Here is a 23,965-nt window from a genome sequence, read left to right on the forward strand (position 1 = left end):
GATATAGCGCAAAAGTTTAACATAAGCTTTTCATGAATGCCCAGTTCATTTAAAGATAAACCAAGACACTGATTCACTTAATTGCTACTGCATTGAAGAACATCATTTATTGTGTTACAGTAAGTCTTTTCAAAACTGCCCAGTCTTGGATATTTGTATTAATAATTTTAGGGCAAATCTACATTCAAAAAGGTGTAACCTGTGAGGTCCACTTCTGTTTCAGCTTGTAGAACTGTTGGCTTTACTTTTGTCCCTTCATCATGACTCCTCTTTGTTACTTCTGTTAACGCTCAGGTGCGTCAGTCCGGTTGATCAGGTTTAACCTGCAAACCTGTTTAACTAATAGGTCACTTCAGACAGATAAACATGCATACTGTACCTCACTGAAGAATTATTGTATTATCTCTTCTACACAAGAAAACTGCCATGAACACGATTCATATTTTCCTCTGAGTCACTATTTGCTCAATTCTCAGCCAATTTTCACATGTATTAACGATTCTGAAAACACTGTTGTATGTCTTATCTTAATTTAATCTTTTTACAGATTGTAGACTAAATTGTAAATTTTTAATTCTTCTTTTTGTCATTAAACTAAAACATAATAATAATAATAAAATATATTCATTCTTATTTTGCGGAAGAAAAATGTGTATGTGGTGTAAAAAAATTTATATTTTGAACTCAGTGATGTGTTATATATAAATTCTTCCATTATATTATGTCAAAATACAGTTGTTTTAAATAGTTATTATTTTACATACAGCTACGTATGATGCCCAAAACCAAAATTTCACACAAAACAATGGTTTGTAACCTCTTTTGACCTTAAAAGACAATTTATCTGATTGACAACACACCCCAAATAAAGGAACATCCAGACACAAATGAACAGACGATATTTGTTATTTCATCAGAACACAACTTTAATCATTTTAGCAGTATAATCATACCTTCGAAAAGATCGTAACTTGTGAGATTGTTTTATAAATTATTTCATCAAAGTTGCTTGTAAAAAAATTAAATAGGTTACTGAACTAAATCATCTATAATATTACAATATACCGGTAGTATATAATTTTTTTTTTCAGTATAGTCATAGTCATAATATTATCTCTATATGCCTTTAAACCTTTATCTTTTTTCTTAAAGTCATTGCTTTGCACATACCATCACACACAGCATCACAGCCTGCAGGCGCCGAGGTTGTGACCAAGAGGACAGTTCATGTGATGAAACCACTCCGCTCTCAGTATCCATCTCAGCACAAACCACCCAATGATCTCTGACACTTACAAAAGAGGATTTAAAAAAGGACACCAACTCAGAACACAAGGAAACCTCCAAATCAAACAGAGACACACATTGTTTAGCATTCTCCTAACGTATTTACAACAGAAAAAACAACTGAGGTCGAGGGCTGCATAGGTCCACAGGATTCAGAATAGAAAGTATTTCTGCTTGCTAAGTGATTACGCAGTGTGGAATACTACTTACACAATTTGGAAATGACCATAAAACATGTGCAAGCATAAAATACATCTTATAGTAGGTTTGGTGGTGTTTAGTGATATTAGCAGGCATCTGTTACATTCAATCTCGTTGGTCACTCAGACAAACTGTATGGTGATTGAATCCCAACAAACACAGAGAAACATGTTCGAAACCTGACAAATCAGAGCAACAACGACGCCGCTCTCTGTTTAAGAATATGTTTTAGTCAACACTTTGCTGTGAATGGTGTTGTCTGAAATACGTTTGGTGACCGATTCAACATGTTGCATTCGACCAAATATTTACGAGGCAAACCAAATTATTATATTGACATAAGTGTCGCAACTGACGGAACTCGAATCCTTCCTGACTTGTAGAGCATCGGCCAAGTATACTGTATATACAAAGGACTCCAGAGTGAACAAGCATGTATGTGTGTGTATTAAGGTGTGTGTGCATGCTTGTCTTGCTATAACAAACATCCAGAACTTCAAAGCAAATGAATAATAGTGCTACGCCACTGTCATTAGCCCACCTCTCTCTGACTATCTCTTCCTTCACCGTCAGGCCCAGCTGGAGAGGCAGAATTAGTTTTGTTTGGAGATGAACCGAGGGAATCATTTCTGTTCCAGAGCAGGTGGTCCGAGCTGAATGTCCAGGGTTATAAACTAACTAATAAGCTCTCGAGAGGGTATACTGTATCTATCAGTGCTTTTCTCTAATTATTCATTAGGAAAGTTCTCAGCAGAGCAAGCCGGACTGCCCTTACACATATCAAATAGGTCAGTTGTGCCTTGTCATTATGGTCAGGATTTCCTGGTCAAGCTGTCATCATAAGCGTGGCATAGCACTGTGTACATATACTACTAATTATGGTATTTCTGGTTTGATATGAAACAGAGTAATGTATTAATAGGAGATAGGAGGAATGAAAAGATGGGCCTAAAGTCAGAACTGTATGGGTAAGGATATTAAAAGTCATTATAATCAGATATGTTTGATAAAACTCAGCTTGCCCAATTCCACAAACAGCCAAAAATTAGTGGTTTGAGTACATTTAGTGGAAAATCCTGAAATTTTAAAACAGTGGAATAAAAGGAGCTTCTTTCCCAGCATTTGACCGTTCAGGTTAAATGCTTTTTTTTATCAGCTGAACTGAACTGCATTAGCAGTCTATTTCAGAAAAAAAATCACTTTGTGCTTCTGACGCATAAAAAAAGTCACCGCTAATGGTAGTTTAAACAGCAAAAGGGCAAAAGGATTGATTTGTTCTCTTAAAATCCAAGTTATTAAATTTGCCTCAGAGTCAGTATTCAGTGTTTAATGGTACTGCATGTGATGGTAATACATAAGAGAAAATCAGCTTTTTTAAGTGTAGACTAAAGGCGTGGTAACATTAGCAAAACATTTCCAAACCAAGCAGCTTAATGTTGGTAAATGCGATGAATTTGCATGTTCAAAGTTGAATCCGATGTGAAATTCGCAATTAGTTTGAACATTCAAAGTTTAAGTAATCTGAACACGATGCAAAATTCACTACAGATTTACACTCAAATTTGACCAAACCTGATTCAGATGCAAATTTTGCATGAAAAAAAAAAAGTTTCCCTTCATGCGGAATTCCAGATTGGGCTAACTGACTACACAGAATGTCACCGTACAAATGTGACTACACATCAATGGCAGACAATCTACAGAAATGTACAGGGAGGGAATAAAATGGTATGAAATGAGATTGCACCATTTTATTCCTATGGCATGCATTATGTCAGCCTGCTTTTGCACAATTGAAATATGGCTGCAAAACACTTTGTGTTTCATTTTAGTTAGCATACTTAGCCTTAAAGCTAGCTGTGACTGATATATGACATATGAATGTGTATCTAACATTAACGACTGTTAGTCATCCAATGAGATGGAAACACAGGGGTGAGGCCTGCTATTTCAACAGGTTCACACTGAGGCTGTCTAGAGAACTTCGATAAACTCAAGGCTTCGTTTTGTGTTTGTGTCACAGTGACACATCCTCATTAGAGCATACCTGTAGAAAAGAAGAAAGAAAAAAAAACAAAACAAAGTAATATATCAGCCCTTAACTTAGCCTCTCCTCCACACAAAGAACCAGATTCCTCAGCCCAGCCACCTGAGACGGGCCTCCGTTCTTCTATCCGGAGCCTCGAGATTGAGCTCCTCAGCTTCCTGTTGGCATGACTATCTCAAGGTTTGCAACAAATGAACATTATTCTCGCTGAGTTATTCATGCAATGTGAATCTCAGTGTTTGAATGCGTGTGGATGATGGGTAAGCCCTTTACTATAATAAAGAATGATGGATCCTCTCTGCGTTTGGGGTAATTTGTCTCGAGAGCTCTGATTGGCTGGGTTCATGCTGCCAAATAGCACTTTGGATGGTACTCGGAGTACAAGCTCCTCTTGTTTTCAGATCGTTTGGGTTTATTTCTTTAAAACTTTAGCGAGACTCTGGCTCTAACATGCAATTACAGAATATAGGGTAGAGAATATAATACCTTATAATACCATAATATATAAAACACTAATAGTGTTAAAAACTGTTTTGTGGACATCTTTTTGCAGATTGAGGGAACAAACAGAAGTCTGGATACCTAGACCTTTCAGTCGAGCGCTTAAGCAAATAAGCGACATGAATGTAGCCAGACCCCAAAGGTACTGACCTGACCTCATACCAACAACAGAAATATAAGGCTACTTTAAAGAGGTTACAGGATCTTAACGGGAGAATCTGAGTTGGGTGTCTTGGTATTTGTCTAGGCAGATTTGAAAGTGGATAAACTGCAATAGAAACCCTCGTAATGAACAGAGCAGCATTCAGAGAGTTTGTGATTACGAAGAGAAACGAGAAGAACATCTAAGTGGACACACGGATGCAAGCACAGGCACACATGCACACGCACCCGTCCATTCGCTCACATAGACACGCGCTCAGTCTTGAATATTCACTTGGATACTGTACATTTAACTCATCCATCTCTTCCAATCCTTCCTGCACAAAGACTCAAATGAAACGAAAACGAAACGGAATTAGATCCTGTAGTCATCTAGTGCAACAGAAATCCAAACCATAGACACAGTGTAAAAAACATGGTGCGAGAGAGCTCCGCCCCCTAGAAGCCTCTTTCAACAAAGGCTACGGTGTTGTCCCTTGTTCTTGTTGCTTGATTGGATTCGTCCAGTGTTTGTTTAGCTTTGTCGGTTTGCTTGGTTGGATTTGATTGCATGTCCACAGTCTCTGTACCAGAGGTCCCAGCAAGTTACCCACGCTCCGTCACGTCACTGTAACCGAGTGGCTAATCCGTCATTCCTCGTTGGAGGAGCTGGAGGTGAGGTTGAACCCGGTGGGATTGTGGGATGCTGTGAGAGTGGCAACAGTATGAAGGAGGACGAGGACCAGCAGGCAGAGTTTGAGTCTGCTGTTGCACAGTCTAGAGGCCGCTGACGAGGTCAGGGATGTCCCGTGCTGACACGACGGGTGAGTTCTTTTGAGAGTGCCTTTGGAGCTGTTGTCTGCCTTGCTGTCCCATCGGACATCGCAGCACTCTGTCTCTGCGTCTGAGGGATTGTCCTCTTGGAGCCCTGGGCCGGCAAAAGACACAAGGTTAACATATGTTGACCATTAAGTAAAAAAAAAAAAAACGTTTCAAAATCGAATACTTGAAAAATGTATTTTTGTTCATGTTGCTTTGTTTATGGTTTGGATTATTTCTTTATTTGTTAATTTGATTGATGAATAATGTGAAGTGGTGTGACCATCGAGGGTTTAAATCTATTTTAGCATTTTATTTGAAAAAAAAAACCATATCATGAATTTTTAGGAAAAAATTACAATCTTTTTCAAGGTAATTCTTCTTTATGGATCATGAATTATCAATTGTGAGTGGACACATCTTAAAAAATATATTTTTTATAATAATATATAATAAATGATTTTCAGAAGTCATGAATTCTTAATTGTGAGTGTAAACATATTAACGATTGAGTTAAGAAATATATTTTTTAAATTATTCTTAAATGTATTCTTCACAAATCGCTATTATATATATATATATATATATATATATATATATATATATATACACACACACATATTTTTTGAACAATAAATTTTGTTCCTGTTCTTTCTTTCTTTTTCTTTTTACACATTTTCTCAAATCATGAATTACTAATTTTGGGTGTTCACATATTAGTGTGTGTTTTTGCAAAAAAAAAAAAATTATCAAATTTTCAAGTTAAAAAGTGTTTTCATGAATTATGAATGTACACATATTATTAAGCGTTTGAGGTCTCACGACATGGCGTTTTATATTCTGATCTAACCTTATCTTGTCATAAAAAAGGTCAAGTTGTCTGAAATTTTATGAGACACAGTCGTGAGGGTCTGCGGGGCTTCTCTTAAATATAATATCACGTTAGTTGCACCACATGACATTTTACAGCCTGAACATAACTTGTTTTGTCATAGAAAGGTCAAATTATCTGATATTTTAAGAGACTTATTGATCTTGACACAATCATGCAGGGGTCTCCTCTATGATATTATTGCTTATGTTTTTTGATTACTCTCTCATGATTCTGCATGTTAGTGCTAACTTTGTCGACTGATATTAAGGGAACTCAAATTTAAAATTCAGCCATCATGTCGTTCAAAACCCATTTGACTTTCATCCTTCTGTGTAACATAAAGCAAGATTCTGAATGTTTGTAACCAAACATCTTCAGCTTCCATTGACTTCCAATCGAATTCATTTTTTTTATGTTCAAAAGATAAAGAAACTCATACAGGTTTGAAAAGACTTGAGGATGAGTTGATAATGACAAGTGGTGAACCATCCCTTCAATTAGTAGTTCAGTATTTTTGGTAAAAGATAAAGATGGATGGACGGATATGGTCAAATATATAAGTTACTTTTCCACTTGACCTTACCACACATAAATCATTGATGACAGGTGTTTATGGTCATGTGGTGATGATGATGGAGGCATATGGTCATGTAAAGTTTAGTGCTGCGAGACCAGTCTGTGTTAAGTGGGGATACTTAAAGCAATTAAAGGGCAGGTAATTACTGTGTGACCACTCAGCCAGTCTGTGCTCTTATGCTCTCAATTCCCCATTTATCATCAGTCTGTCTCATTATAGCACAAGCCTGCAGGCCATTGGGAGGCCAAAGCACTCATTCACATGCACCACTCAGCATGCACCCTCTGAGATTAGGAGAGGAGCATATCCTGACAAACACTGTTCAGGGCATTTGAGTACACCAGCCCTATTCTTAACATGCAGATCAGAGAAAGCCTATTTCATGCTCTTTGTATTCATACTCATGATCGGCATAATTATTCAAATGGAAGATAATTTAACTGTAAAGTATTTATTAATCCAATGAGTCAACTCAAATTTTGTGCAAATAGGATATGATCATGCTCATTCATCCAATGAAAGTTCAAAAGCAGAAAGAAGAGGGGAGGGATTGTACTTCCTCTTTCAGCCATAAGGAGGCAACAGAGACCAAGTGTGAAAAAAAAGAAGAAACAAATCATCAATAATAACAGAAAATGCTGCCTGCTCTGGAAATAAATGGTCCAAATCCAATGTTTACATAACATCCTGTCTACTGTGATGCCTTCATTTTGTTACATCATTCTCTGTCTATCACATCCCACAACTCTGTAGAAGTTTAAAAATGTAATATTATCTTTTTTAGTAATATTGTCTTCCCCCTTAAATTTATTACTCAGTTGTTACTGAAAAATAATCTTAGTTTATATAATATATATATATTGTTAGTATTTAATATAATAGAATTTAATGAATAACTTAATGGATAAATAAACCATAAAAAAAAAAAAAAAAAAAGCCAAGGCAACATTTCTCCTTTTTGTTTAGTTTAAGTTGAAGTATTCAAACAACTAAAACTGAAATTAACAAAAATTATAATGATATATCAGTGATATTAAACAACACTGGTTTGCAGTATATAAAAATATAAAATATACTATATGCATTAAAAAAAAAAAAAAAAAAAACTTGGACTTGGTTTTGAAAATGATCTATAAAGTAAAGTAAAACCTTTTAGAAATAATTCATAACATAAAAAAAAAAAATCTGTTTAATTTATTAACTGGCTAGGCAGTGGAGCAGTTGCCATTGGTTTCGGTCACAGCTAATGATTCAGTCCTCTCAAGAAGAGGAACCACTGGTGATTAGTTTGCTTGGCTAAAGGTCAAAGTGCCCACCTGTGCATATAAAACTGGGGCTTCCTCCATAGATGAGCTCATCATTGTCAGGCAATATGAAGGGACACCTCTTCTGGACCTCCAGGCAGTACTTCCTGCAGGGGATCCTGTTGCTGCAGTGCATCTGTGTGGTGTGGAAGAACTGGGCACAAAGCCAGTGTTTGTAGACAGTCTGTGCAGAGAGAAAAGTACAGAAGGAGAGCTGTTAGTGTTTCAGTCTGGGTGTCCATTGCAATTGATTACATCATCAGTACTGCGGTAACAGTCATCGCTTAAGCTCTCCCACCTATGTATCTTGGCAACGCTGCAGCCTTCTTCCTCTTCATCATTTTTTTCTGTCACTCACAGTCAAACGTTTGTTTTATGTTTTATATTTAGCAAACACACCAACATCAAGTAGCCAATACCATTGTCTATCAGTAATAATAGGTCGGAAAAAAAAGAAACAAATTGCCCAATGCTATCCACAATGCTTTTTTAATCTCTATACTCTTACTGTACTAGGCTATATGTCAACAACTGCCCACATAGCAAATGTCTTCTGGCATATACCCGGGCAACACAATGACTTTTCCCTCAGCCCAAGTACCGCAAAGAATGACGGACCAGAAGTGTATTAAGGACTCGGGCCATACATGGGCCATAACAGGTTTTATTAGTGGTTCCAATTCTCAGCCTTCCAGAATCCAGAATCCACAAATCTGAGCCACACCTGAGCCTTATATAGCCCCGACCCAACCCCAGATCCGGTCCGAATGAATTTCACGCGGGCCAGATGTGGGCCGGATCTGGGCCAACACTATATTGCTGTCTGGGAATTTTAATATTTCATATTATAACCTTGTATATTACTATGATCGCAATTATTCATTTTGTGACATGCCTTAATGCAGACAACAAACTATGCCAATAAAGTACATTAAACTGAATAGAAAGTCAGACTTAAAATCCACACATCGTAACATATTGCATTGGTTTTTCTAAGGTTTGGGGGAAGTCGTGGCCTAATGGTTAGAGGGTTGGACTCCCAATCAAAGGGTTGTGGGTTCTAGTCTCGGGCCGGACGGAATTGTGGGTGGGGGGAGTGCATGAACAGCTCTCTCTCCACCTTCAATACCACGACTTAGGTGCCCTTGAGCAAGGCATCTAACCCCCAACTGCTCCCTGGGCGCCGCAGCATAAATGGCTGCCCACTGCTCCGGGTGTGTGCTCACAGTGTGTGTGTGTGTTCACTGCTCTGTGTGTGTGCATTTCGGATGGGTTAAATGCAGAGCACAAATTCTGAGTATGGGTCACCATACTTGGCTGAATGTCACTTCACTTCACTTCACTTCACTAATTATTTTTTTAAAGAACAAATCAACCAATAAAGAGTGAGCGTATAAAGTATACAGTCTATAAGAGAAACGTAACAGATAGACACATGTAACTTAATCCTAATAATTTATTGCAGATGTGACAAAAAGCAGTACCACAGTAGTCCAAATGAAGATGCATTGCAGTTGCAATCCACTCTGGCAGAATATAATAGTAGTGTGAGGAGCAGGGCATAATATAATTTGTTAAATGCTAAAAATACTATCCCGATCCACTCCCTCAAGGCGCGCATTTCTTATTCAAAACACGAATCACCGGAAACCCAAGTCGCAATCTCTGACGAAACCATAGACAGTAAAAGAAATGGACACAGCGACCCCATTGGAACTCAATTGAGACAAGTGAAGCCCATTTTTAGAGTTTTTTAGAAATTCCGTTTCTGACGTGCAGACTCAAACGAAACTTGACAAAGTCAGCAACCTGTCTGACAGATGTAAATCTTCTAAGTGGCTATGCGTGCAAACTGCCATCGTTAATCTTGCAGAGATGGCGAGCTTGAGCGAGGAGTTCTTTGGCGTGAGTGAGCAGGAGTAAGTATTCTGATTAATTATTTTGTATAGTATTTTAAAATGTAACGCCAGTACGCCATATTAAGTTAATTACCTGCGAGCTTCTCCTCCTGTCTGTACGGTAATGCGACAGAGAGACGAGTGGCTCTGACGCAATCGTTAGCCTATTTTTTACAAAAACTGTTTATACGGGGCCATAATGTAACATAGAAGGTAATGGAGCCCTTTATAGATTGTCGTGTATCTTTAGAAATAAATAATGGACAAACGGAGTCTTTAAACGCCTCAGATGTAAAGTTATTCGCTGTCAAAGTGACGCCAAAATGAATGGGAGTCAATGGGAATGCTAACACAAGTGAAGTTCTGCTAAAAGATGGCAGCCCCCACCCGACTTCAACTTCCGGTTGAGTTCCTTGCCCCCTGGACGAAACCAACGAGAGCCAATCAGCGTTTGATATCACTGCCGTAAAACTCATTGTAAAACTTCTTAACGGCACATTTTTAAATAGTTACTATAGCTACAGAGGAAGGAGATGCATATCGCGAATGAATGTGGTTTGAATTTGGATCTGTTCCTCACACCAAGTATAAATGGATATAGGATTTAAATAAAAATAAAATACTTTCATAATCATTTTATTTAATGCTTGTGCTTGACAGAATACTAATAAAAATGATGTGCCCCCACACTCTATTATAGATCAGTATGTGTCCAATAGTAAACCAAATAAATATTACATGATAATGGTTAAATACTCTCTCTCTTACTCTTTCTTTTCATAAGGATTCTAAGCTTATTTGTGCCAAGAATAACAATATACAAAATTATAATTAAGTGCAGTTTAAAGCACTTGAGTGATTTGCTTAATTTTTAAATGATATGTTTCATTCTGTTTCGACTTGCCATTTCAAAGACTACATTTTAAAAATACTACACTTCATCAAAATGTATGTGTCCATTTAACCATTATCATGCAATATTGTATTTATCTTGTTTATCATGGGTCACATAATATGCTGCCAGATCTTAGCCTGATTTGGGCCACATATCACTGGACTGATCTGGGCCAGACTTCTCCCATCAACAATCGGCCCTCAAGTTGTTTGCTGGATCCCCGCCGTGCCGTCATTGCCACACATGGCCCAGCTCTGGCTTAAAGGGTACATGCCATTGCCGACAGGAGGCCAGCAGTGCCACCTTCAGGCCACATGTGGGCTAAGTCCGTTTGCTATGTGGGTGCCTCTTGATTCTACTTGATTCTTGATTCTATGTATGTACTGTTTGTGCTGTATGCACTGTGTGTACAAACAGACAGACAGACAGACAGACGGATGGATGGATGGATGGATAGATAATTTATCAGTTCAAGATCAAATTAATGCCAGAATATAGGGATAATTGAGTGTTTGTTTAATGGTTAACTTGTTTGTGGATTGTTTTTATGGGGTTCAATCTAAGGAATCATGTTTAAAAAAATCTATTTTTTTTCTTTTTACATTATTTTTTTCACATAATTTACCATTATTCAAAACCACTCTGTCCCTTCTTCTATAAACGTGTTGATAACTTCCTGCTTTTATGAGCCCCCCCCCCCCCCCCCCCTCAGAAATATGTAATGGGCTCTGATTGGTTAGCTAGTCCAGTGTGTTGTGATTGGCTAAACCACCTCTTGTGTGCGTCTAAATGTCTAACCCCTCACCTCGGCATTATGTGCTCTGGTTGTATTATGAACAATGGCATTGTCTATATTGCTTATCAATTTGAGCCCGATTAAGACGCAGAGGATATTAGTGAAGAAGATCACGCAGAACCTGTGCAACCACGGCTCTTAATGGTATTTTTATTGTTTGTTGTTGTCTCATACTTTTAGATACACTGTTATTTGTAAATGCTACTGCTTCTGTTATCTTTTAATTTAAAAGTTTTAAGTTTACATAGAAGTTAGAAGCATAGTTTGTGGTTAGTAATTACACATAATTTGTGATTTTGTTTGTGAGTGTTAATTAAAAAAAAATTTTTCAAGGGAAGACCAGAATTGCTTAAATATGTTGCTAAGAATGAAACCTGCATTCCATAGTTGACTAACAATGCTTTTGGGAAATTCCTGACACAGGCAATACTGGCTTAACCAATATTGTAAATTTGGGGCAGGACTATTTGCTTCTTGACCAATGGAAGACTTCAATGTTTGAAAACATTATTTTTATGTTCAGTGACATTAGCACATACATTTCAGCTTTATATTGAACATTACTGAGAGGAAAACAATAAAATATTCTGATGAGATGATGTAGAGCTCTTTTGTAGACGGTGTGCAACAGGGCTCTGTTAATGGCCCATTATGCATTTGTATCAGCACAGCAGGCATTAAATTGGATAAATAACCATGTGAACAAGCATTTTTGTTGTGTTTAACACCAAAACCTCCTTTTTTCCCACTAGCTAACATAAATGTGCACAGTCAAACAAGAGGAAGAAAGACATCAATCCAAAACCATTGGCTTTGACAGTTTCCTTAATGTACAACATAATATCCTAACACTGTTAAAAGACTAAATGAATGGACCGTAATGCATTAATTGTGCTTCTATAGAAAAACTGAGGAAAATCTCTGGCAAGTTTTCCAGAAGCTATTATTTACCGTTGAGCCAGCACATGACATACCCTCTTTCCCATCAGGAGCCTAATGGAACAAATTTGTATTAATTTTATTCAGAGAGAGAATGACAAAAACACAGCGAAACAAGTTAAAACAAACATAAACACCTTCTCTCCCACATCGCATATTAAAACTGTTGTCCAAACACGCAATGGACCTGTAGCTGCAATTCGTCGCTGTCAGCAGAGAGAAGAGCGCAGGCAAGTCCTCGACTCCATCTACAACAACAGCTCAGGCAATTATGAGTGCAATGAATCACTGTCTTTGCCTTAAGCACAGCGCCTTGCCTTCACACAGCTGTACATCATGTCACACCGCCATCCCCAATGAAATATTTATGTAGCGTCACTCGCGTAAACTCTTAAAAAGCACATTTCCTTCCTCAGCCTTGATCCTCCACCACTTTGGTTCGCCTGTAGGTGCTTATTAGATGTGCAGAGAGCAAACCTCTCAGCGGGCATTTGCTAATGCCTGTTCACATAATGAAGCCCTCCTGAGACAGAGTGAAAGCAGACATTCGTGGAGGATGACTGAACACAGAGGGGTACGATTGCAGCCTCCTGTCTCCTCCCTGGGACATTTCACGCAGGCCTGATTGACATGCAAAGAAAAAAGCTTTTCTGAAGTGAAATAAGCTTTTGTAGGAGTTATCTGAGGACATTGTGATGATCTCGAATCAACATTAGATTTGACAAATAGTAAACCACAGTCAGGTTAGACGCCATGTAGAATTTTAATGTGGATGAAAACAAGGCTATGAGGGATAGACATACAGTGTTTAGAATGGCTAGAAAGACATTTCACCAGCGTTGGCATCCCGTAGACTTAAGAATTGGTACTTATTTATATATAAAATTATTTTAGGTTTACTTTTGGTTTAGGTTTAATTTGCAAGAATTAAGGGCTTCGCTTAGATGATTATTATCTTTTAAGCATCCCTAAAGTCCGTACTAATATGGGACAAGGGGCTTTTAGTTATGCTGCTCCATTTGATTGGAATTAACTACAACATAAGTTATGCTTAAAAGATGATTATAAAATTATCTTAAATGCATTTTAAAGGATCTATTTGTAGAGTCACCTGATTGTAAATGTTTTGAGTGATTTGTGTATGTAAACAAATTTATTTTGTTTTATGTGTAACTAAATGTGCTGCTTATCTTGACCCTCTTGTAAATTATATTTGAAATCTTAAGAGTCAAAAATAAAAATAAAAAAATAAAATAAAAATAAAATCAGATCGTTCTGATTGAGGGTTAAAACACGACAGAAAATATAACTTATTTTTATTTATGTTACAATCTTGATTACATTATAAGTGGACCTCAGAGAACAGTACAAAATACGTAATAAAAAAGGCAATTAATGACCCCTTTAAATGTGACATATTATGCCCCTTTTGACATTATGTAAAATAAGTCTCCGGTGTCCCCATAATGTGTCTGAAAAGTTCCTTTCCTTGGTTGGTAAATCCATCAGGGACCTGATAACAGCACTTAAAACTCGGTAAAGTCACCTTTACGTGCTTAGGATGTTTTATTTGCACATCTAGTGAAAATAAAGTAAAATGTGCCTTTTACCCTATACTTATTGTTATTTCATTATCATAGAAGGTAATTTTTATATTCACAACTTCTCGTCATTTGGTAATTGTTATAATCACAATTTCACCATAAAATTCTGTAATTTTTTATCAATGCATTTTACCAAGCTAATTACGAACTTGCATGAAATGCAAAAGCCAGAAGCTTCCTACAATGACACTAGAATTTCTGCAGTATCGTGTACAATTGCCTACTCAATTCACATCCTGCACAATGTCTGCTCCAATCTGTATTAGTATGCATACTCCACGATGCATTGCTATAATGTAGCAGATAATACAATACAATCTTAATTCACTACATTTCTTTTTTATTATTACTGTATACCGTATTTAAATAATTACTGGGAAATAAAGCTGTTTAATTATTTGAGGAATGCCATCGTTTTAATTTAATTTGTTAATATTGATATTAACATTGAAATTCATTTGATGAATGAAGGAGAGTTTTCAGTTGAATATTAGTTTTTGCTGTGGTATCAGCATTGGTGACAAACCTGACAACCTTAGTGCTGAATGATGGGTGAAGTGCTGTGACAGTGACAGACAGTTTAAGAAAAAGTAGAGCAGAGCAGTACGATGATAGCTTAACACATACACCTCACTTAAGATGGGCACACACACATTCCCACGTGCACGTGGCACACATGAGCAGGGCCCTGGAGACTGAGCGTGGTGACGTGCTGGTGGCATTTGGAGTTGGCACATGATGACATTAATCCAGAGCTCATTTGCAGTGCTACAGTGTGGCAGGCCTGCTCAGACTGACAGAGAGAGAGAGAGAGAGAGAGAGAGGAGCTTCCTGGGCGTTTTAAACACACTGAGCCTTCAATGTGTGAATGTCAAATCCTTTATCTGGACTCTTAATTTGTCCAATCAACATTAATATTTAATTTTAAAGGTGGATCAATCCATCCAAAACAACCTACCACTCATATTTGGACATAAACTATGGTCTATGGTATTTTTTTATTTATTATTATTACATTTCAAAATGAGCATTTTCTATATTATTAGATTTTCAAATGTAATTTTATTCCTGCTATATAAATCCTTTGCAATATTATAAATTTAATTCCTGATACTTTTCAATGTAATGCATTGTTGCTGAATAAAAGTATTAATTTCGATAAAAATAAATAAATTAACATTTTTCATTAAGATGACAGCCCATATTTGGTATATTGCAGCTTATGCAATACAGTAATTAGCATAAATATACTATACATAGCACTTAAATCTATATAAAAAAATATCTATATACATTACTGAAAGGAATATATTTATAATTTAACATTTCTCTCATTTTGGATGGATTCTTTCAAATTTGATAATAATTTGATGTCGATGTTCCTATCTAAAGACTTTGATTCTTAGTATTTTATAAATCTATGAGTAAAAAGATGAGAGAAACAAAATGAAATTAAAGTCAAAAGCTCAATTCGTTTTTTAACTCTAAACCCTCCTTTTTCTATGGGGAGACCAAATTAATGCACCAAATAAATGTCATTAAAAATATATATACTTTTTTCTGTGGGACAACACCTTTCATATCCTAACTATTGTTGTAGAACATTGGCAGAACCTCTCACGGCTGGTGAATATTTTTTAATGCAGCGTGAGTTGCTGCTGTCCAGCGCTCCATTAGAGATGTGATGAGGGGTGAGTCCTTTCAGATGAGTATAAATGCATTATCGCTGTAAACACAACCTGAGCGACAAGGTGATGTACAGTCTCTGCTGAATCCCGCTGAAGGACATTCCATTGAAAGAGCCATTTATGCTTCTAATAGCTGGTTAAATCTACACTGCTGGCTTCTATAAACTTGCAAAGTTGTGACCTGAAAACCTGCCTCAGTTCTCTGCTATCTGAATTGCTTTTAACATTAATGCATTCTGTATTTTTAAAATGTAATCAGTCAATTAATCTGATGTCACAGACATCATTTATTGGACAGCATAATATGTAATCATTTTCTTCAGGTTTCTGTCTATCCATCCATTTTTTTCATTCATATATACTGCAGATGTGGGAGGACGTAGCCAGCAGATGGAGCTAGCATGCTAGGTCGGTGAACCATTGCGGATTGATACCCTCACTCAGCAGTCTCTCATTCACTTTAAGATAGAGTATCTGTTAGCAATCCCGTTCATTTTAATGTCACAAAGACTCAGAACCACCCAGAAGTAGGGCATTTGAAATACACCGTCTGTTGGCACTCAGGTCTTCAGCCAGGTTGTTTTGAGCAAAGCATCTAAGCCTAAAGGACATCTAATATTGATAAAATGATGTAGTACAGCAGCTAAAATCTTTATGGTGTACTGTAGCCTTGAGCTGCAAAAGCTCTGATCTCCAAAAAGATTTGTTAACGTATTCATTTGGTGACTTTTTGCAGGTTAAATCATTATAAAAGTAGGTGGAAAACAGCGAGTACATGCCTTTTCTGTGTTATGAAATAGTTATTGAATTATTTAGTCACCTTATTTTTTGAAAAATGTTGGTCGTGACTAGAAAAAAGAGTCTTAGCTTCCTTTTTTATAAAATGTATACAGATCTCGAGAAATTATGTTTAAAATACTGCAGGTGACTAGAGTAAAAAAAAAAAAATATATATATATATATATATATATATATATATATATATATATATATATATAATAAATATTACCATACTGTACTTCCCCTTGCTGATTAATCAGTGCATTAAGACAAGACAAACCACGTTTCCTGAAATGCTATATATGTGAATATGCAAATGTAATTTTCAATTTAAATACACACTAATTTGCATACATTTCCAGAACAGACCTATGAACACTGGATAAAGCTACATTCAAAAAGGTTTTATTTTTGTTGACATATTAATGTTTTTTACAGAGAGAGTCTGGAGATAGATAGATAGATAGATAGATAGATAGATAGATAGATAGATAGATAGATAGATAGATAGATAGATAGATAGATAGATAGATAGATAGATAGATAGATAGATAGATAGATAGATAGATAGATAGATAGATAGATAGATAGATAGATAGATCAAGTGAATGGCCTTATAAAACCTTCAAAATATGGATATGAAATACAAAGTACAAAGGAAGATTTCTGGCTTTGTGTGTGAAAATATACAGACACAGAGAGATAAACTGAAATAAAATAAACACTTAAATGTCTGTTTTGTATGATTTTATTCCACTAGTTTATTCCACTAGCCAGAAAGACTATATGACATGTTATGAAAGCAAAATAACCCAGAATCCCAAAATTGACAAGTGTATGAAAAAAAAAAAAAATTTTTTATAAATATTATTTTTTTTCCTACAGTGTCTTGCCTGAATCACCAAAAGTTTTTTTTTTTTCTAAATTATTGGCAATGAAACAAATATATATTATGTTCCCTCAGTTTTGTCAGCTGCTAAGCTTGAAATTTAAAAGGACGATGATGTCCTTTTGTCAGTGTATGCGTATGCGTCATTATAATTGATATAATAGTTTGTTCACAAACTAATGAGGCGTCTCTTTCTAAACAATAGGGTTTATTCTTCATTCAGGAGATCCAATTCATTTTATGCAATCATTAGCTTCTTAAAGGAAAAAAAATGATCAGTGTATCAAAGTAACTCAAAGAAGGATTTGTTTGGTGCTAAGACCAAAAAGCAAACGCAAACCTCACTTCTAAATCTAGGCATGATGGGGGCAAAACAGGGCAGGCACGCAGACAGAATCAAGGTTTCTGATGCAGGCTTCATCACTTTTTCGCTCTGAGGCTGCAGTAGACAGAGGATGGTGTGATCTCATTAGTATGAAGAGCGGAGGGAGTGTTGGCAGAGGAGCTCTGAGAATCATTCGGCTGCTATACTGTCTCTGCCCTACTTACCTAAACCCTCAGCTGCCTGCACAGGGACCTGCCCAAACCTACTGCATCCAACACTGCTTCTGCTCACATGATAAATGACCACCATGCCTCAGACGCAACAGCATGTGAGGAAGCTTGAGAGAGGAACATTTCCATCTTACATAAGCAGACTTTGCCCTTCCTTTCCCTGCAGTATATTTACCTTGCGCTACAGAAGGGAACAAAAGTCTGAGACTTTATTCATTTATAAATAAATATAAATATACTGTATAAAGAATTGTTGCCTTGACACTTAAAAGAAATAAGAAAAGTTTAGTGACGTAAGCTTAATAGAAATGTTACAATATCTTAATTTAAATAATAAAAAAAAAACATGAAAACTAAATAAATAAGTTGAAGTTGTAAAGTATATTAAAGCAAAAGCACATAATACAATTACTAAAAATAAATCTAAAATAAAAAATAAAATAAGAAATAATGCCATGGCAACTAACTGAATTTAAGTTTAAGTTTAATTAGATCTAAATAGAAATGTTGCAGTCAAATAATCAAATAATGAAAATGACAAAAGCACATAATACAATTACTAAATCAAACCAAAATTATGAAAAAAAAATTGAAAAAAAGCTTAATGTGTAATATATATATATATATATATATATATATATATATATATATATATATATATATATATATATATATATATATATATATATATATATAAATAATTCAAAATACTTAATTATATAATCATACCATTAAAACCACAATCCAAACTAAAATAGAATTCAAGTAATTATACTGCTGTAAAAAACACATTTTTATTTCTTTCTTTTGCCCTCTCTCTTTATTTTTTGCCTCTCCCTAATCACTCTTCCTTTTCTCTTGTCACTTTCAATCTGACAATGTGTGTTTAACTTTCCATTCTGGGGCATTAGCCAAACTATCCTGTAGGACTGCATTATTCCATTATGAGTAGGATAATAACATTGTAATTGACGAAAGGCCTTTTATTTCTGCAGCCTCAGTATGGGTTTTTAAAAGCCTCCATTGCCCTGTCAGTGCCTTTCCTTTGATGTTTTCTTTGCCTCTTCTTCTGAAGCCCCGACCAGAAGACACTGCTCAAACCTCGAGTTAAACTCTCACACACTTCCTCTTCTGACAACCTCTGTTAAAAACCATTGCAGTTAAAGCAAAACGTTATGTCAAAAAAACTACTGGCTTTTTCAACATGCAACGCTTATTTACCAAATTACGCTTTTTTAACCAAATTAACCAATTCATTGAGAGTTTCTACCTCATATAAAGATTTATAATTATACATTTCTATGCAATGATTATGCAATGGAAAATATCCATTCTTGGCTGAACTATCCCTTCAACAAAGAAAAACTGAAGTCTATCCAATTACCAGCCTGAAAGCCGCTTAAGTGTTGCTGTTTGGGAATCACCGGTCTATTTAACACCATCTGTGAAGATCCATCCTGAGACTACAGTAACTAAACCCTCCAGAGGATATGAGGAGGTCGAAGGTCAGAGGCTACCATCATCCCCAGTGAATGAAGGGGGTAAACAAATTCAAGGCAGGTCAAAGAGCAGTCTGCACATTTACTGCAGCAGGAGTGCATTACAACACGGCCCAGGTCACGGGTCACTCCGCAATCTTCAGTCCTGCATTCAACCACACACAAAACCAGAGCCAGTTTAATCAGTAGGAGTTGGAGGAGAGACAAATCTGAGAGGGACTGGTGCAAATAAACAATTTCAACATATGAAAATGAGAAGTTTGCTTCATATGAATCATGATTCAGAAATCAAAATCCATTTCTAAAGCTTTTTTTTAAATGTTTACCTGTGTAACTGAAGTACTATCATTTGTGCAAGTTGTGCCTTTAAAGTGACATGCATTGCATATAAACTAAAGTTAATCTATTCCCTGACAATCGAACCCATGACCTTGCATTGCTAGCACTCAGAGATATATGTATATATATATATATATACAAAAAGTGGAATTGTGAAATATAAACTCAAAATTGCTAAATCTTAACTACCAATTCTAAATACTTGTATATTTTTTTTTACAAATTTTGAGTTTATAATTAAAAATTATGAGTTTGCATCTCACAGTTCTGACTTATGAGATAAATAAGTCATGATTATGCCTTCTACACAAGCTTCTATACAATCTGTAATTGCTCTAGTCTAAAGGGATAGTTCACCCACAAATTAATGTTCTGTCATCATTTACTCACTCATTTCTTTCCCAAATCTGTATGACTTTTTGCTTCTGTTCAACGGCTTTTTCCATACAAAGTCAACAAACGCAGAGAAAGAAGGTTTTTGCCACATCCTTTTTTGTGTGTGTTCCACAGAAGAAAGTACAGTACAGACCAAAAGTTTGGACACACCTTCAAATTCAAAGCGTTTTCTTTTTTTTTTTTTCATGACTATGAGTCACACTGAAGGCATCAAGGGCTATTTGACCAAGAAGGTGAGTGATGGGGTTCTGGCCTCCACAGTCACCGGACCTGAACCCATTCGAGATGGTTTAGGGGTGAGCTGGACCGCAGACAGAAGGCAAAAGGGCAAACAAGTGCTAAGCATCTCTCGGGGAACTCCTTCAAGACTGTTGGAAGACCATTTCAGGTGACTACCTCTTGAAGCTCATCAAGAGAAAGCCAAGAGTGTGCAAAGCAGTAATCAAAGCAAAAGGTGGCTACTTTGAAGAACCTAGAATATGACAAATGTTCAGTTCTTTCACACTTTTTTGATATGTATATAATTCCATATATAATTCCATGTGTGTTAATTCATAGTTTTGATGCTTTCAGTGTAAATCTACAATTTTCATAATCATGAAAATAAAGAAAACTCCTTGAATGAGAAGGTGTGTCCAAACTTTTGGTCTGTACCCTAAGACATACAGGTTTGAAACAATGTGAGTGTAAGTAAATGACACTCAAGCGACATCAGAGCTATAACTTGTGCAGACGGAACCCCTGCGATTTGTGAAAAATGAAGCATGTAGCAATTCAACCACTACAGTTGTTACAGTTTAAACACGCATTCATCCTCCTAGTTCTGTTATAAGATTACAAATCACCAATGTCAGCCCAAATAAACAAAGCCTAGTTTCGCAGGAGATGCACAAAACAACACAAGCTAATTAGGATCCGACTTGGGCTCACGGCACAAAGTACATTTCCAAAACGTCAAACTGAAATCTGAAATAAAACACAAGCGCAATGTTTTTGAACATACAATGCCAACAAAACTAACAAAGTTCTAGTACTCATAAAAATTAGCTTCTGTTGAAGTCTTCGCTAACTGAAGTTAGTGAAGTGTGCTACGTGTGTTGAGTGAAAACAGATACAGATGTACAGGCTAATAATGGCTGTTATTCAGCCAGCAGAACCAGCGTGCTAAGCAACAGTAATTTTAGACTAAACAAAGCGGGTGGACGCAGGGGTTGGCTAGGCAACCCTCGCTCCTCATTACAGCCCCAGATAACACCCTGCCCTAAACAAACTGCACACGGTAGTAGGTGAGAGGAGAAAGATTAGCTTCATGTTGGCCTCCAAGTGCACAGCAATAATAGTCAGCTGGAAACTGGGAGGGGGTTGTGAAGATTTGACTTGTGATTGAAATCGCTCAAAGCCAGTGATTCACCTGCAATACACGACACGAGATGACCGAGCACTTTCTGCTTCCTGCAGTCTGTCTGATAATAAATAAAGCATTTTGATATTGCATGCCATGCCATGTAAATATCATTATCAACAGGCAGGCCTTATTACACGCTGCATAGCTTATTAAATATTAAAAACACGACTCCAAATCATATTCAGCCAGAGCTAAGTGAAGTGGGCACCTCTCTGTATGCTAACACTACTAAAAGGGAGAACGGGATAGAGCAAATGAAAGAGAGATAGTTTCACTTTAAAGTCAAATCAGGCGTACAAATAAGCATTTATTTCACACACTCATTCATACATCCTTGCGTTGCCAGATCTCAAAAGAACAACCAGCATCTTGGTTTAATAAAATAAAGTGATTCCGTTGTTTTTTTTTAGAAATATATATATCTGATGTAGATAAATAAAATGCAACCTATGACTTCTCGTGTTTTAAGGCAAAGAAAAAAAATATTTTTTTTTAATTAAAAATAGAGGATATGGCAACACTGTTATGAATTGCATAAATGATTCACTTTTAACACCATATATTGTGGGATTGACAGTAGAGCATGAGATCAGAGCAAGTGGAAAATATGAAAAATGCTCTAAAAAACATGGGAATGAGAGGAGAGGGGAAAAAATAACTATGGAAAAGCCAATCGCTCCTATAACAAGTGATTCAAAATATGCTGATATTGCTGTGGTTTATGGTGGATCTTAAATCATATTATTACATATTACAACACTCAGTCATTCAAATGGAGTGTGAATATTTTCATTGCACCTAGGCTGTGATTAGGTTAACAAAACTATATTCAATTGCAATTCATTCCTGGTTGCTTGGCTTGTTTGCTCTAGGTTATCTGTATTAGGTTTATTGTACTGGTAGCACTTGTTTGTGTTCATACAGGAAGCACTTCGTTCCAGATAACATGCTCGCCATCTGTTGATCTCTGCTGGTCTCATATGCATGGCTAAAGCACTTTTTAAAGTCACTCCAGGTAAAAGTGTCTGCTAAATGATTTAAATGTGAATTTAGTATAAAATCGACACCATATGCATAATTTAGGCATTCAGAAAAGTGCATTTTTCCATTTGTGCATATGTATGATGACTTTACTAGCAATCATAAATGTTCTGAAAATAACCAACATGCTGTATATTATACGGCACATCCCTAAAATAGCAGACTGTTGGTGTTTTGGGCTGTATTGAGTGGATTTCTTCCACACCAGTGCACAGAGGGGGTTACTAACTGTCATACAGGACATAGACTTGTAGGACATAGACAGTGCAAAGCAATAGGCACACAAGCTCATTGAAAAACGCACCCCTACTTGCATTTTTTGAAAAAAGTCCAAAAACCTATATTTATAATTCACTGCAGTTTCCAGCATAAAATATCAGTAAAATGGAAGTAAAACACCCACAACTTTTCTTTCTTTTCCCACAAATTGGTTAGGGGCAGACTATTGATCACAATACTATGTTAAGACTGCAAAACACTTTTACCATAGTGCATGATTTGTAAACTAATACATTTTGATATTTGCATCAAATAACCAGTTTCATATATATATGGCTTTTCTGACACAGTAAACTTGCTCGGTAGCTCACCTGGTACAGTGCTACACTTGTGATGCGAAGCAAAGGGGTTCCAGTCCCGCAAAACACAAATCGTAATAAAAGAGCTCAAATATTTGTAGAAGCAAGCTAAAATGTAATGGTTAATTCAGCAGTTAGGTTTTGTGTAGGTTGTATGTTATGCATAAAAGGCAATTTAACCTTTTAATGAGCATTAACCTTTTAGAGGCATTTATCTGACACGTAATTTATAAACTGGTGCAATGCATATAACAACCAATACAACAAAATGTTGCCACATTTATGTTTATCAGTTTCTGGGAACAATCTATGTGCTGTTACAGCAATATAATATCATTTTCAAAATTTGTCACTACACTTTTATCTATCAAGGTTGGGTTGGATTGGAAATAGAATAGCACACATTTCTAACATTTTTATCTTAAAAATATACATTTTTAAGTACAAGTTTGTGAACCCTGATAATTATCATAATTTAAATTTATAATCTGCTGGGCTTTTGAAGCAGCAACTTTATTTGGATATAATTTATGCCATATGGAAACAGTAAAATTTCAGTTCTAAAATAACACTTATTGAATCAACAGAAACAATACAATGTGAGTCAACAAAAACAGACAGGTGCAAAAATTCGGGCACCCCAGTGGAATAATTACATCAATTTTTACTAGAGCCTGAAATAACAGTCTGTAGATGCTTCTTATAGCCACTGGTAAGTCCCTGAATTCAGGCTACATGTATTTTGGACCTTATTGATACTGATAAATTATCCTCGTTTTTAAGTCTTTATAGAGTTCTTTAGAGCTTTTCATGTTGCTACTTTCCAGCAAAAATTCAAAGAGAAGAACAACTAGCAAGTTACTATCTTGAATATCCTTTTTCATTAAATGTTGCACTTTTATTTTAACATAC

At 36.1% G+C, this 23,965-nt stretch overlaps 1 protein-coding gene across 1 annotated transcript in view; it reads right to left on the reverse strand.

The window, feature by feature from the left end:
- Nucleotides 1-917: 917 nt before the first annotated feature.
- LOC127964306 (NALCN channel auxiliary factor 1) overlaps nt 918-23,965 on the reverse strand; it is a 123,122-nt gene continuing 100,074 nt past the window's right edge. The window contains exons 2-3 of the mRNA XM_052564439.1: nt 7,764-7,935; nt 918-5,105 (exon numbers count right to left, since the gene is read on the reverse strand). Coding sequence (XP_052420399.1) covers nt 4,828-5,105; nt 7,764-7,935 — 450 coding nt within the window. The 3' untranslated portion in view covers nt 918-4,827. The remainder of the gene's footprint in view (nt 5,106-7,763; nt 7,936-23,965) is intronic.

Source organism: Carassius gibelio, chromosome B9, assembly GCF_023724105.1.
Source record: "Carassius gibelio isolate Cgi1373 ecotype wild population from Czech Republic chromosome B9, carGib1.2-hapl.c, whole genome shotgun sequence".
Taxonomy (NCBI): Eukaryota; Metazoa; Chordata; class Actinopteri; order Cypriniformes; family Cyprinidae; genus Carassius; species Carassius gibelio.